The 15,018-nt window shown below is 38.3% G+C and overlaps 2 protein-coding genes across 2 annotated transcripts; both read left to right on the top strand.

Annotated features, from left to right (window-relative positions):
- The first annotated feature begins 5,807 nt into the window (after positions 1 to 5,807).
- LOC125138828 (heat shock 70 kDa protein-like) lies at positions 5,808 to 8,613 on the top strand. Its single transcript, XM_047801082.1, has 2 exons — positions 5,808 to 6,005; positions 6,317 to 8,613. The coding sequence occupies exon 2, from the start codon at positions 6,338 to 6,340 to the stop codon at positions 8,267 to 8,269; it is 1,932 nt and encodes a 643-aa protein (XP_047657038.1). The 5' UTR covers positions 5,808 to 6,005; positions 6,317 to 6,337; the 3' UTR covers positions 8,270 to 8,613.
- Positions 8,614 to 10,874: 2,261 nt separating this feature from the next.
- Positions 10,875 to 13,604, top strand: LOC113652206 (heat shock 70 kDa protein). Its single transcript, XM_027161132.2, has 2 exons — positions 10,875 to 11,072; positions 11,385 to 13,604. Exon 2 carries the CDS (start codon positions 11,406 to 11,408, stop codon positions 13,335 to 13,337), a length of 1,932 nt encoding a protein of 643 aa, XP_027016933.1. The 5' UTR covers positions 10,875 to 11,072; positions 11,385 to 11,405; the 3' UTR covers positions 13,338 to 13,604.
- Positions 13,605 to 15,018: the final 1,414 nt, after the last annotated feature.

The raw sequence follows: 15,018 nt of genomic DNA, 5'->3' as shown, positions 1-15,018 counted from the left end.
GTTGTCTTCTCTTTCATGTACTATTCATTAGCTGATTCTTTAAAGCACGATCCTGAATAAATTTTTTTTGGTAAGACTAAATAAATAAAATATAATTCTATTCTCAAATTCATGTTCTTCAGTTACAGTGTCGTCAATATTTTGGACATTTGTGCCACTAAATAATACTGGTGATAACACAGTATGTGGGGGGAAGACAATAAAAAAAAAATAGTGAAATGTGCAGATCTGGGAAGTTCCATAATCTGATGTGTAAATCAGTTCTAGATTTTAAACAACAACCAAGAGAAGCTGATGTTTGTACTGCAAGTCCCATGAAAGTTCAGTTTAGGATTATTTGATGCTTAGTGTTTAGCACAGAAATGACAGTATAGTGGTTGATTTGAGCAGCAGAGGTCAGTGCTCACCTTCATTTTCCAGTACAGTCTAGTTTCTTCTTATGTTTTCCACCTCATGTATTGTACGTGTTTAGAAATTAAACCAGTTTTGTAATATCAGGGGAACCTAAAAAGTGCTGTAGGAGACAAAATGATCCATTCTGGCTATTTCTGTCCCTGTTGCAATGAAGTGTTCATGCAAAGCATAACAAGCAGTCCTAAACCCAGATAAAGAGATAATGTACAATACAGATTATGAATGCAAGGCCAAAAGATCAAATGCTTTATAACCCTTTAAATAATTATTTGAGATAATGTCTGGTTTATAAGAATACCCTTTTATAAATGAAAAGTAATATGACATAATAACTCTCTCATCACTTTTTGCCAATAAGCAGAGTTTAATCATTTGCAGATCTAACAGTCCCTATCCCCTGCCGGATGATTAAAGAACACTGTTAAAATGTCTCTAACAATGTTAGAGATTTAAGCACTTATGTACGTCGCTCTGAGGGGGGCATGTTGGCTTAGTGGGTAGCACGTTTGCCTCACACCTCCAGGGTCGGGGTTCGATTCCCGCCTCCGCCTTGTGTGTGCGGAGTTTGCATGTTCTCCCCGTGCCTCGGGGGTTTCCTTCGGATACTCTGGTTTCCTCCCCCGGTCCAAAGACATGCATGGTAGGTTGATTGGCATCTCTGGAAAATTGTCCGGTGTGTGTGTGTGTGTGTGTGTGTGTGTGTGTGTGTGTGTGTGTGTGTGTGTGTGTGTGCCCTGTGATGGGTTGGCACTCCGTCCAGGGTGTATCCTGCCTTGATGCCCGATGACGCCTGAGATAGGCACAGGCTCCCCGTGACCCGAGGTAGTTCGGATAAAGTGGTAGAAAATGAGTGAGTAAGTACGTCGCTCTGGATAAGGGCGTCTGCCAAATGCTGTAAATGTAAAATGACAGTTACCTAGGGGATTTACAACAATATAAAATATATATGCAAACATGGGTGTATTTTGAGGATATTACTCAATTATTACTGATGTAATTTATTTTCAAATTTAGCCTTTTATCCCTTAGCTCACTCAACTGATTCCTAATACTGATGGTAATGTCTCATTGTGTGTGAATTTTTAAAGATCATGTATTGTGTGTGTGTGTGTGTGTGTGTGTGTGTGCTTCTGTGTTTGTTTGTTTGTGTGTGTGTGTGCTTCTGTGTTTGTTTCTGTCTGTGTGTGTGTGTGTGTGTGTGTGTGTGTGTGTGTGTGTGTGTGTGTGTGTGTGTATGTGTGCACTTGCTGTGTGGAATTATGTTTGTTTGAATATATGTTTTGTTTACATTATAGCACAACAAACTGTACTATAATCATATCGTACAGTTTGAAGAGTTAAATTAAAAGAAAAAGGAGAAACTGCAAGTGGTCTAGAAATCAAGATTCAACAAGTGCTACAGTATCTGAGAATTTGGGTCTCGATGGTACAAAAATTGAGATTGAGCGAGCACATCGGATGGGTCAGTTCCAGGAAGATAGAAAGCAGAGGAAAATTGTTGTTAAGTTTCTGAGATTTAAAGATCGCCAGCGCATCCTTTTTTCTGCGAAGAAATTAAAGGGCACAAATATTTACATCAATGAAGACTTTTCAGACGTGGTGCAGCAAAGGAGAAGGGAATTGCTGCCTAAACTGAAAGCAGCCAGAGAAAAAGGTGAAAGAGACAGTTTAAGGTATGGCAAACTTATTATTTAGCCTGCCATTGGGCAAAGAGAATAACTGACTTTGTTTACTATCCAACTCAAAGTGTGTTTCATTGATGTTTTCAATCTTTTGTAAACATGTCATCTTTATTTGTAAACTTGTCAAAGAAAGGATTACTTTTAGCTCATTTAAACATATGCAGTCTTAGAAACAAGATTCATGAAATCGCAAGAATCTGTTCAACAGAACATATTCATGTTTTAGCTTTATCTGAAACACATCTAGACGACAGTTTTGGGAACTCACAGCTTACTGTTTATAAGTACAAATTATATAGAAGAGATAGAAATCAAAATGGTGGGGGAGTTGCGTTTTATATAAAGGAGAATATTGTTGCTACAATTAAATCAGATTTAATGTGCAAAGATATTGAAATAATATGGTTACAGATTAATCTTCCATTCAATAAGCCATTTTTGGTTGGTTGCTGTTATAGACCTCCAAACTCAAATGTAGAGTATGTACAAAAAATATGTGAAAATATGGACATGGTTTCAGATCAAAATAAGGATATCTTTCTGCTTGGGGATTTTAATATTGATTGGTTTTCAAAAAAGTGCTCATTGCACAAAAGGTTGTTTACAATGGCTACTGTATGTAATCTCAAACAAGTGGTGACACAACCCACAAGAATTGCTATGGATAATACATCTAAATCAACATGCATAGATCATATTTTTACTAATGTTCCTGATTTATGTTCACAAGCTGTTTCTGTGGGGGGTAGGATGCAGTGATCATAACCTGATAGCAATTTCAATAATGATGAAAATTCCTAAATCTGGTGGAAGGATCATGTATCGTAGATCATATAAAAACTTTAATCCTAGATTGTTTGTTGATGAGGTCAATAACTCAAATTGGTCTGCAGTTCTTCAGGAGAGGGATGTAAATGCTTCTCTTAACATTTTTATGGACACTTTTAGTAAAATAGTTGATAAATATGCACCTCTCCGGAAAAGATCTATAAAAATCAACAGTGCTCCATGGTTAGATGAAGAGCTAATGGCCCTTATGAAGCAAAGGGACAATGCCAAAGATATGGCCTTCAAATCAAAATGTGATGTAGACAGAGTACATTATCGCAAGTTGAGAAACAAAGCTACAAAATTAAATAACATAAAAAAGAAAGCATATTATGGACAAAAAATCTCCAATTCTAGGAATGATAGCAAACAATTGTGGAAAGTATTAAAGGAATTGATGTGTAAAAAGTCAAATAATTTGAATATGTACATGGAGACCAACGATGGTGACATTATTGGTAAACCTTGTGATATTGCCAATCATTTGAATGATTTTTTTTATATGCAAAGTAGAGCAATTAAGATCATGTATGACAATGCAAGATATTGAATCTCCTTGTGACAATGTTAGATTTATTATGAGAGGGAAAACTTTAACAACGTTAAGAAGTTGCTTCTCTCCTTATCTGATGAGAAAACACCTGGTAATGATCATCTTGATGGCAAAATTTTTAAAATTGTTGCAAATATTTTGTGCAAACCAATATGTCACATTTTTAATAATTCAGTTCTCAGCGGAGTGTTTCCTATGCTATGGAAACAGTCTAAAATTGTGCCTTTACTTAAAGATGAAAAGGCAGGGTTTACTCCTTCTAATTGCAGACCAATTCATATTCTTCCTGTATTAAGCAAAATATTTGAAAGGTTACTTTTTAATCAAATGCTAGAATACTTTACATTAAATGAATTGCTAACAGGTTCACAGCATGCCTATAGACCAGGCCATGATTTGCCCCATGTTGTTAGAAATGCAGAAGTTGTACTGTATGCAGATGATGCAAGTTTATTTTGTGCATCTCCTTCAATAACCGATCTAAGTATGAACCTTCAAAAGCAATTAAATTTGATTATCAAATGGGTTAATTTGAACAAATTAGTACTGAATATTTCCAAAACCAAATGTATTGTTTTTGCTACTAAACATTTGTTAAATAAACCTTGTAACCTAAATTTGACTATTGATACAACTTTGGTTGAGCAGGTTACTACAACTAAACTAATGGGTGTCAAGCTGGATAATCAGCTCTCATGGACTGATCAGATAAATCATATTGTTTCTAGGATGGGCAGAGGCATTGCTTTAGCCAGGAAGTGTGTGCCGTTTTGTCCACCATCAGTCATGAGAATAGTAGTCCAGTCTTTGGTCTTGTCACACCTGGGGTACTGCTCAGTTATTTGGTCCAGTGCTACACAGGAGCACTTAAAAAAAATTAAACTTGCTCAGAATAGAGCTGCCAGAGTTGCTCTTGGCTGTTCGTACAGGACCGGTGTGAATGAGATGCACACTGTATTAGTATGGTTGAAGGTACAGGATAAATTAAAGATAAGTCTTCTGTGCTACATGCATAATGCCATCTATAAAAACAACCCCAGATTTTTTGTGGATAAATAGGTTTACAGTTGGGAATTGCCACCTACATATTACTCGGCAGGTCAGCTCTGGTGATCTAGTTGTTCCTTTTGCACAGTCAAATTGTATGAGGAGAACTGTACTATTTAGATCCTCAGTAGCTTGGAATCAACTGTCAATGTGTATAAGACAAATAAGCAATATATCTTATTTTAAAAAGATGGTAAAAAAATGTGTGATCTGTAATGAAAACTAAGTGTAATGACTCAAATTGAAGTGTATTTATTCTTTTGATAACATATTATAAAAAGTGTAATGTGATTGTGTATAATATGTTTTGATATTGTAAAATGGACCACAGGAAGATTACCGACCACTCGTGGAAGCTAATGGGGTTCCAAATAAATAAATAAGTAAATAAATATTCATGTATAATAGAGAAATTGGAGGGAAAAACAGACTGAAGTATATCTCTGACACTGTTCCACACTTTAGAATGTACAAAATAATGTGAATGCTCTGTTTGTGTTTTGATGACTTTAGCTGTTACAGAGACCTTTGTAAGGTGTGTTCTGAAGACTGCCATCGTTTTCTTTACTTTAAAACACCAAATATTAACCACGAGATGTAACAAAATCTTTACATTTTCTGTATGATTTAGTAGATAATGATAACAGCACTAACTTAAGAATCCTTTATTCAAGTAACTTCTAAACTGAATTGGCTTATTATACTAATTTGACATAAAGCATTTTTGATCATTTAACTAACATGAAATGAATAAAGTGCTTAAAATTAAATTGTTTTTAATAAACAATTAATAGCCGTGTTAATTGCATGCTTGAACTATTATTAAGACCAGTGGCTGTGGTCTTAACTTTGACAAATGTCATGACAGATAAATGAATGAATGAATGAATGAATGAATGAATGAATGAATGAATGAATGAATGAATGAGTTAATTTAACTGTACAAAAAAACCAGCAAATAACATTTAATGTCAAACTCAGGTAAACTTTAACAAAGTAATTATTAACTTACACATTTCTGAGATTCGAGGCAACACCAGTTTTATTTCTATTCTTTGTAGTAAACTTTGTTTACTAGTTTGACAATTTTAAGAAAAAAGACATTTTGCTGAATTATATCTAAAAATTAGAGCAGTGTTTCGTGTTCAGTAGTTAGAAATGAGAGAGAAATGTTCCCGAACAGTCTGGAAGTCCCTCCTCTGTTCTGGGCATATTGGTATGTTCCTGAATCATGGGTGGGCGGGGTTTAGACGGCAGGATAACGTATGATTGGTCGGATTGGTACGAGCTTTTGAGAAGCGTCTAGAAAGCGCGAGAAGAGAATGACTGTGTCTGCTGGAAAGTATAAAAGAGAGAATGAAGGTTTGTGTAACAAACAGCCGTCTACGAGTAGTGACATCTACAACGACGAAGAGGAGCAAAGCCGCAGATTTAATACGAGTTAACATATAATCTTCATATATTTCAGGAGACTAATAACTGTAAGTAGAATTATTCATGTCCATATTGACTGTAGTTATATGACAGGATTTATAATCTCTTCTAAGGACTCATATTGTTATGGTGTAACTGGACAGGACAATAATATTAAAATGTATTGTGAGACCTTATTATAACCTTAGAAATACAAAACAATATTTTATGTATTTTATTACCAGTAGAATAATAAATGAAATGAACTCTCAGTTAACAGTTTTATTGGTTTAAATTGATCGTGTGTTCAAACTGACAACTTGACATATTCAGCTTGACCTAACTCCTGCCGTTGTGTGTGTTTTTGTGACACTTTTAGATATCTGACAAAACAAGCAAGATGTCTTCATCCAAAGGAATTGCTATTGGGATTGACCTGGGCACCACCTACTCCTGTGTGGGGGTGTTTCAGCATGGAAAAGTGGAGATCATTGCTAATGACCAGGGAAACAGAACAACACCCAGCTACGTGGCCTTCACAGACACGGAGAGGCTCATTGGAGATGCTGCTAAAAACCAAGTGGCCATGAACCCCAACAACACGGTGTTTGATGCCAAGAGGCTAATCGGCAGGAAGTTCGACGATCCTGTCGTACAGTCTGACATGAAGCATTGGCCTTTCCGGGTTACCAGTGAAGGAGGCAAGCCGAAGGTTCAGGTCGAATACAAAGGGGAGGAGAAATCCTTTAACCCTGAAGAGATCTCCTCCATGGTCCTTGTGAAAATGAAGGAAATCGCAGAGGCTTATCTTGGACAGAAAGTAACAAATGCTGTTATTACTGTTCCTGCCTACTTCAATGACTCTCAAAGACAAGCCACTAAGGATGCTGGAGTGATCGCCGGACTGAACGTCCTGAGGATCATCAACGAGCCCACGGCCGCGGCGATCGCCTACGGCCTAGACAAAGGTACGAAAGCGGAGCGCAACGTCCTGATCTTTGACCTGGGAGGTGGTACGTTCGACGTGTCCATTCTTACCATCGACGACGGCATCTTTGAAGTGAAAGCCACCGCGGGAGACACTCACCTGGGCGGAGAGGACTTTGACAACCGCCTGGTGAACCATTTTGTGGAGGAATTCAAGAGGAAGCACAAGAAGGACATGAGCCAAAACAAGCGAGCCCTGAGGAGGCTGCGTACAGCCTGTGAGAGAGCCAAGAGAACCCTATCCTCCAGCTCTCAAGCCAGCATTGAAATCGACTCTCTGTATGAGGGCACTGACTTCTATACTTCCATCACCAGAGCACGCTTTGAAGAGTTGTGTTCGGACCTGTTCAGAGGTACGCTAGAGCCAGTGGAGAAAGCCCTGCGAGATGCCAAGATGGACAAATCCCAGATCCATGAAATTGTCCTGGTTGGAGGTTCTACAAGAATCCCCAAGATCCAAAAACTTCTGCAGGACTTCTTTAACGGACGGGAACTGAACAAAAGCATCAACCCAGACGAGGCCGTAGCTTACGGTGCGGCGGTTCAGGCTGCCATCCTTATGGGCGACACCTCTGGAAACGTCCAGGACTTGCTGCTGTTGGATGTGGCTCCGCTGTCCCTGGGCATCGAGACAGCGGGAGGAGTCATGACCGCGCTCATCAAACGCAACACCACCATCCCCACCAAGCAGACGCAAATCTTCAGCACGTATGCAGACAACCAGCCTGGAGTTCTGATCCAGGTGTATGAAGGTGAGAGAGCAATGACCAAAGACAACAACCTACTGGGGAAGTTTGATCTGACGGGCATCCCGCCTGCTCCACGTGGAGTTCCTCAGATTGAAGTCACCTTCGACATAGATGCCAACGGCATTCTGAACGTGTCTGCCGTGGACAAAAGCACAGGCAAAGAGAACAAGATCACCATCACCAATGACAAAGGCAGGCTAAGCAAGGAGGAGATTGAAAGGATGGTGCAGGAAGCAGATGCGTACAAAGCAGAGGACGACCTTCAGAGAGAGAAGATCGTGGCCAAGAACTCCCTGGAGTCGTACGCCTTTAACATGAAGAACAGTGTGGAAGATGAAAGCATGAAAGGCAAAATCAGTGAAGAGGACAAGAAGAAAGTAATTGAGAGGTGTAACAAGGCCATTTCCTGGCTGGAGAACAACCAACTGGCTGAAAAAGAGGAATACGAACATGAGCTGAAGGAACTGGAGAAATTCTGCAAACCCATCATCACTAAGCTGTACCAGGGAGGAATGCCAACTGGAAGCTGTGGAGATCAGGCACGAGCCGCTTCAGGATCAAACTCCCAAGGACCGACTATTGAAGAAGTTGATTAAAAACTAATGCGGTCTTAATAAGTGGACTTCTGACTAAAATATAAGCTATTCACTGAAACATTTTTGGGTGACATTGTTAAAATGAACCTAACTTTGAGCTAATTCTAACTGGCAATACAAATATTTATGCTGTCTTTATGATGTGAAAGGATGAGTAAAATGTATGATATTCTTTGTAAAATGTTTGTGTGTGTTAATCCTGGCTAGTATGATCCACATTAGATTTAATACTCTTTCAAGTTTTGAGCCTGGAGCTACAAAGATTTATAGTGTACATATTTGTTTGTATATATACTATTATTTTTTTATTGTCATTAAAATTGTATATTACGTGGGAAAAGTTGTCTTCTCTTTCATGTACTATTCATTAGCTGATTCTTTAAAACACGATCCTGAATATATTTTTTTTGGAAAGACTAAATAAATAAAATATAATTCTATTCTCAAATTCATGTACTTCAGTTACAGTGTCGTCAATATTTTGGACATTTGTGCCACTAAATAATACTGGTGATGACACAGTATGTGGGGGGAAGACAATAAAAAAAAAATAGTGAAATGTGCAGATCTGGGAAGTTCCATAATCTGATGTGTAAATCAGTTCTAGATTTTAAACAACACCCAAGAGAAGCTGATGTTTGTACTGCAACTCCCATGAAAGTTCAGTTTAGGATTATTTGATGCTTAGTGTTTAGCACAGAAATGACAGTATAGTGGTTGATTTGAACAGCAGAGGTCAGTGCTCACCTTCATTTTCCAGTACAGTCTAGTTTCTTCTTATGTTTTCCACCTCATGTATCGTACATGTTTAGAAATTAAACCAGTTTTGTTATATTAGGGAAACCTAAAAAGTGCTGTAGGAGACAAAATGACCCATTCTGGCTATTTCTGTCTCTGTTTCAATGAAGTGTTCATGCAAAGCATAACAAGCAGTCCTAAACCCAGATAAAGAGATAATGTACAATACAGATTATGAATGCAAGGCCAAAAGATCAAATGCTTTATAACCCTTTAAATAATTATTTGAGATAATGTCTGGTTTATAAGAATACCTTTTTATAAATGAGAAGTAATATGACATCATAACTCTCTCATCACTTTTTGCCAATAAGCAGAGTTTAATCATTTGCAGATCTAACACTCCATATCCCCTGCAGGTTGGTTAAAGAACACTTAAAATGTCTCTAACAATGTTAGAGATTTAAGCACTTATGTATGTCGCTCTGGATAAGGGCGTCTGCCAAATGCTGTAAATGTAAAATGACAGTTACCTAGGGGATTTACAATAATATAAAATATATATGCAAACATTGGTGTATTTTGAGGATATTACTCAATTATTAGTGATTTAATTTATTTTCAAATTTAGCCTTTTATCCCTTAGCTCACTCAACTGATTCCTAATACTGATGGTAATGTCTCGTTGTGTGTGGATTTTTAAAGATCATAAATTGTGTGTGTGTGTGTGTGTGTGTGTGTGTGTGTGTGTGTGCTTCTGTGTTTGTTTGTGTGTGTGTGTGTGTGTGTGTGTGTGTGTGTGTGTGTGTGTGTGTGTGTGTGTGTCTGTGTGTGTGTGTGCTTCTGTGTTTGTTTCTGTGTGTTTGTTTCTGTGTGTTTGTTTTTGTTTGTGTGTGTGTGTGTGTGTGTGTGTGTGTGCACTTGCTGTGTGGAATTATGTTTGTTTGAATATAGGTTTTGTTTACATTATAGCACAACAAACTGTACTATAATCATACTCCTGTAGAATAGAGAAATTGGAGGGAAAAACAGACTGAAGTATATCTCTGACACTTTTCCACACTTTAGAAAGTACTAAATAATGTGAATGCTCTGTTTGTGTTTTGATGACTTTAGCTGTTACAGAGACCTTTGTAGTGTGTGTTCTGAAGACTGCCATCGTTTTCTTTACTTTAAAACACCAAATATTAACCACGAGGAGTAACAAAATCTTTACATTTTCTGTATGATTTAGTAGATAATGATAACAGCACTAACTTAAGAATCCTTTATTCAAGTAGCTTCTAAACTGAATTGGCTTATTATACTAATTTGACATAAAGCATTTTTGATCATTTAACTAACATGAAATGAATAAAGTGCTTAAAATTAAAATTGTTTTTAATAAACAATTAATAGCCGTGTTAATTGCATGCTTGAACTATTATTAAGACCAGTGGCTGTGGTCTTAACTTTGACAAATGTCATGACAGATAAATGAACGAATGAATGAATGAATGATGAATGAATGAATGAATGAATTTAACTGTACAAAAAAAACAGCAAATACCATTTAATGTCAAACTCAGGTAAACTTTAACAAAGTAATGATTAACTTACGCAGTTCTGAGATTCGAGTCAACACCAGTTTATTTCTATTCTGTTTCTACTTTGTTTACTAGTTTGACAATTTTAAGAAAAAAGACATTTTGCTGAATTATATCTAAAAATTAGAGCAGTGTTTCGTGTTCAGTAGTTAGAAATGAGAGAGAAATGTTCCCGAACAGTCTGGAAGTCCCTCCTCTGCTCTGGGCATATTGGTATGTTCCTGAATCATGGGTGGGCGGGGTTTAGACGGCAGGATAACGTATGATTGGTCGGATTGGTACGGGGCTTTTGAGAAGCGTCTAGAAAGCGCGAGAAGAGAATGACTGTGTCTGCTGGAAAGTATAAAAGAGAGAATGAAGGTTTGTGTAACAAACAGCCGTCTACGAGTAGTGACATCTACAACGACGAAGAGGAGCAAAGCCGCAGATTTAATACGAGTTAACATATAATCTTCATATATTTCAGGAGACTAATAACTGTAAGTAGAATTATTCATGTCCATATTGACTGTAGTTATATGACAGGATTTATAATCTCTTCTAAGGACTCATATTGTTATGGTGTAACTGGACAGGACAATAATATTAAAATGTATTGTGAGACCTTATTATAACCTTAGAAATACAAAGCAATCTATTATGTATTTTTGTTACCAGTAGAATAATAAATGAAATGAATTCTCAGTTAACAGTTTTATTGGTTTAAATTGATCGTGTGTTCAAACTGACAACTTGCCATATTCAGCTTGACCTAACTCCTGCCGTTGTGTGTGTTTTTGTGACGCTTTTAGATATCTGACAAAACAAGCAAGATGTCTTCATCCAAAGGAATTGCTATTGGGATTGACCTGGGCACCACCTACTCCTGTGTGGGGGTGTTTCAGCATGGAAAAGTGGAGATCATTGCTAATGACCAGGGAAACAGAACAACACCCAGCTATGTGGCCTTCACAGACACAGAGAGGCTCATTGGAGATGCTGCTAAAAACCAAGTGGCTATGAACCCCAACAACACAGTGTTTGATGCCAAGAGGCTGATCGGCAGGAAGTTCGACGATCCTGTCGTACAGTCCGACATGAAGCATTGGCCTTTCCGGGTTACCAGTGAAGGAGGCAAGCCGAAGGTTCAGGTCGAATACAAAGGGGAGGAGAAATCCTTTAACCCTGAAGAGATCTCCTCCATGGTCCTGGTGAAAATGAAGGAAATCGCAGAGGCTTATCTTGGACAGAAAGTAACAAATGCTGTTATTACTGTTCCTGCCTACTTCAATGACTCTCAAAGACAAGCCACTAAGGATGCTGGAGTGATCGCCGGACTGAACGTCCTGAGGATCATCAACGAGCCCACGGCCGCGGCGATCGCCTACGGTCTAGACAAAGGCAAGAAAGCGGAGCGAAACGTCCTGATCTTTGACCTGGGAGGTGGTACGTTCGACGTGTCCATCCTTACCATCGACGACGGCATCTTTGAAGTGAAAGCCACCGCAGGAGACACTCACCTGGGCGGAGAGGACTTTGACAACCGCCTGGTGAACCACTTTGTGGAGGAGTTTAAGAGGAAGCACAAGAAGGACATGAGCCAAAACAAGCGAGCCCTGAGGAGGCTGCGTACAGCCTGTGAGAGAGCCAAGAGAACCCTATCCTCCAGCTCTCAAGCCAGCATTGAAATCGACTCTCTGTATGAGGGCACTGACTTCTATACTTCCATCACCAGAGCACGCTTTGAAGAGTTGTGTTCGGACCTGTTCAGAGGTACACTAGAGCCGGTGGAGAAAGCCCTGCGAGATGCCAAGATGGACAAATCCCAGATCCATGAAATTGTCCTGGTAGGAGGTTCTACAAGAATCCCGAAAATCCAAAAACTTCTGCAGGACTTCTTTAACGGACGGGAACTGAACAAAAGCATCAACCCAGACGAGGCCGTAGCTTACGGTGCGGCAGTTCAGGCTGCCATCCTTATGGGCGACACCTCTGGAAACGTCCAGGACTTGCTGCTGTTGGATGTGGCTCCGCTGTCCCTGGGCATCGAGACAGCGGGAGGAGTCATGACCGCGCTCATCAAACGCAACACCACCATCCCCACAAAGCAGACGCAAATCTTCAGCACGTATGCAGACAACCAGCCTGGAGTTCTGATCCAGGTGTATGAAGGTGAGAGAGCAATGACCAAAGACAACAACCTACTGGGGAAGTTTGATCTGACGGGCATCCCGCCTGCTCCACGTGGAGTTCCTCAGATTGAAGTCACCTTCGACATAGATGCCAACGGCATTCTGAACGTGTCTGCCGTGGACAAAAGCACAGGCAAAGAGAACAAGATCACCATCACTAATGACAAAGGCAGGCTAAGCAAGGAGGAGATTGAAAGGATGGTGCAGGAAGCAGATGCGTACAAAGCAGAGGACGACCTTCAGAGAGAGAAGATCGCGGCCAAGAACTCCCTGGAGTCGTACGCCTTTAACATGAAGAACAGTGTGGAGGATGAAAGCATGAAAGGCAAAATCAGTGAAGAGGACAAGAAGAAAGTAATTGAGAGGTGTAACAAGTCCATTTCCTGGCTGGAGAACAACCAACTGGCTGAAAAAGAAGAATACGAACATGAGCTGAAGGAACTGGAGAAACTCTGCAACCCCATCATCACTAAGCTGTACCAGGGAGGAATGCCAACTGGAAGCTGTGGAGATCAGGCACGAGCCGCTTCAGGATCAAACTCACAGGGACCGACTATTGAAGAAGTGGATTAAAAACTAATGTGTACTTAATAAGTGGACTTTTGACTGAAATATAAGCTATTCACTGGAAAAAATTTGGGTTTTAATACTTGGTATGATCCAAATTAGGTTTAGGTTTAGTATTTTGCCAATATTTTCATGCTGTAAATACTGATTTATTCATTCTTTTATTTCTGTAAAAAATTATATTACTATGGAAAAGTTTACTTTTGTTCTTTTATTATTCATTATTGAAATTATAGTAAATATATTCTTAATAAAGTACATATAATGTGACAACTTTTCTACTGTCTTGTTAATCAATTTCTAAAAACCAAACCAATGAGATATTACTAACAAATATATTTTCAACCTTAAACTCAAACACAGAACATCATAGTCAGAATTTTAAATCATTGTTTAAATTATTCAATAGATTGTTCAGTGACCATTATCTACATGGGAATTTACTCAGCAGTTCTCAGTGAAAGCGATATTCAATATTAAGTGTTAATTTCCCAGTTTGGACTGCAGGGGTCAGTATTAATCTATAGTCACTGACTACATGTTAACATTTACAGAAATTTTAAACTCAGTCTGTTTTACGTCTAATTAAGTCAGAAACCAAAGCTGTGAAATATTTTGGACCACTTGATGCTGCTGTGGAAATTTTCTGACCTGGTGTTAAATGCAATTGATATCTTAATAACAGTTATATTCTGGATAAATATTTTTGTATATCCATCAGATATACAATATACTGATATATAGCAGTAAACTAACAAAATGAATTTTGGTGTATATATAACAATGATTGTACTTTTTCCACTTATCTAAAATTCATGGACCTCAGAAGGAAATTTTATATTACTTGAGTTACAAAATACTCCAGCGTTTTCTCTGTATTTCTATCTTTATATGAGTTATAAGTGCCATTACAATCACTGTTTTTTGCACATTTATTTCCATAAAAAAATACACAAGAAATGATCTTTCCTTTGATCAAAACATCACAGTCAGTTATTAGATTTTAAAAGTGACGTGACATACAGCTAAGTACGGTGACCCATACTCAGAATTTGTTCTCTGCATTTAACCCATCAAAGTGAACACACACACAGCAGTGAACACACACACCGTGAACACACACCCGGAGCAGTGGGCAGCCATTTATGCCAAACTCCAGGAATTACAGAACAGTTATGCAGATAAGATATAGATAATGAGTTGACATGTGAAAATGTGCAATTTGCTCATACATATAGTCAGTACAATATGTGTGTACAATATGTACAATTAACAAACATAATGAAATCAACAGGTAAAATGTGCAGTATGCTCATACATATAGTCAGTACAATGTGTGTACAATAAGTACAATTAACAAACAGATAATGAATCAACATGTGAACATGTGCAATATGCCCATACATACAGTATAGCAGTACATACAGTGTACTATTGGGCATCCTTACAGTAGCACTACACATTATATGCAATATGTACTTATATATGCATATATATATGTAAATATATTATATAGAAAATACTATAAGGTGCAAAACAGATTGTACAGGTACAGAAATGACATGGATGTGCATCGAATGGTATCTAGTGGTAACAGATGGATTATGGCATTAAATGCAGTGTGTATGTATAGTCCAGTGTGTATAATGCAGTGTGTATGTATAGTCCAGTGTGTATAATGCAGTGT

The sequence above is a fragment of the Tachysurus fulvidraco genome, chromosome 15 (assembly GCF_022655615.1).
Source record: "Tachysurus fulvidraco isolate hzauxx_2018 chromosome 15, HZAU_PFXX_2.0, whole genome shotgun sequence".
NCBI classification, from domain to species: Eukaryota; Metazoa; Chordata; class Actinopteri; order Siluriformes; family Bagridae; genus Tachysurus; species Tachysurus fulvidraco.
The sequence above is the reverse complement of the archived record's forward strand: the minus strand, read 5'-3'. Positions and strand labels throughout refer to the sequence as shown.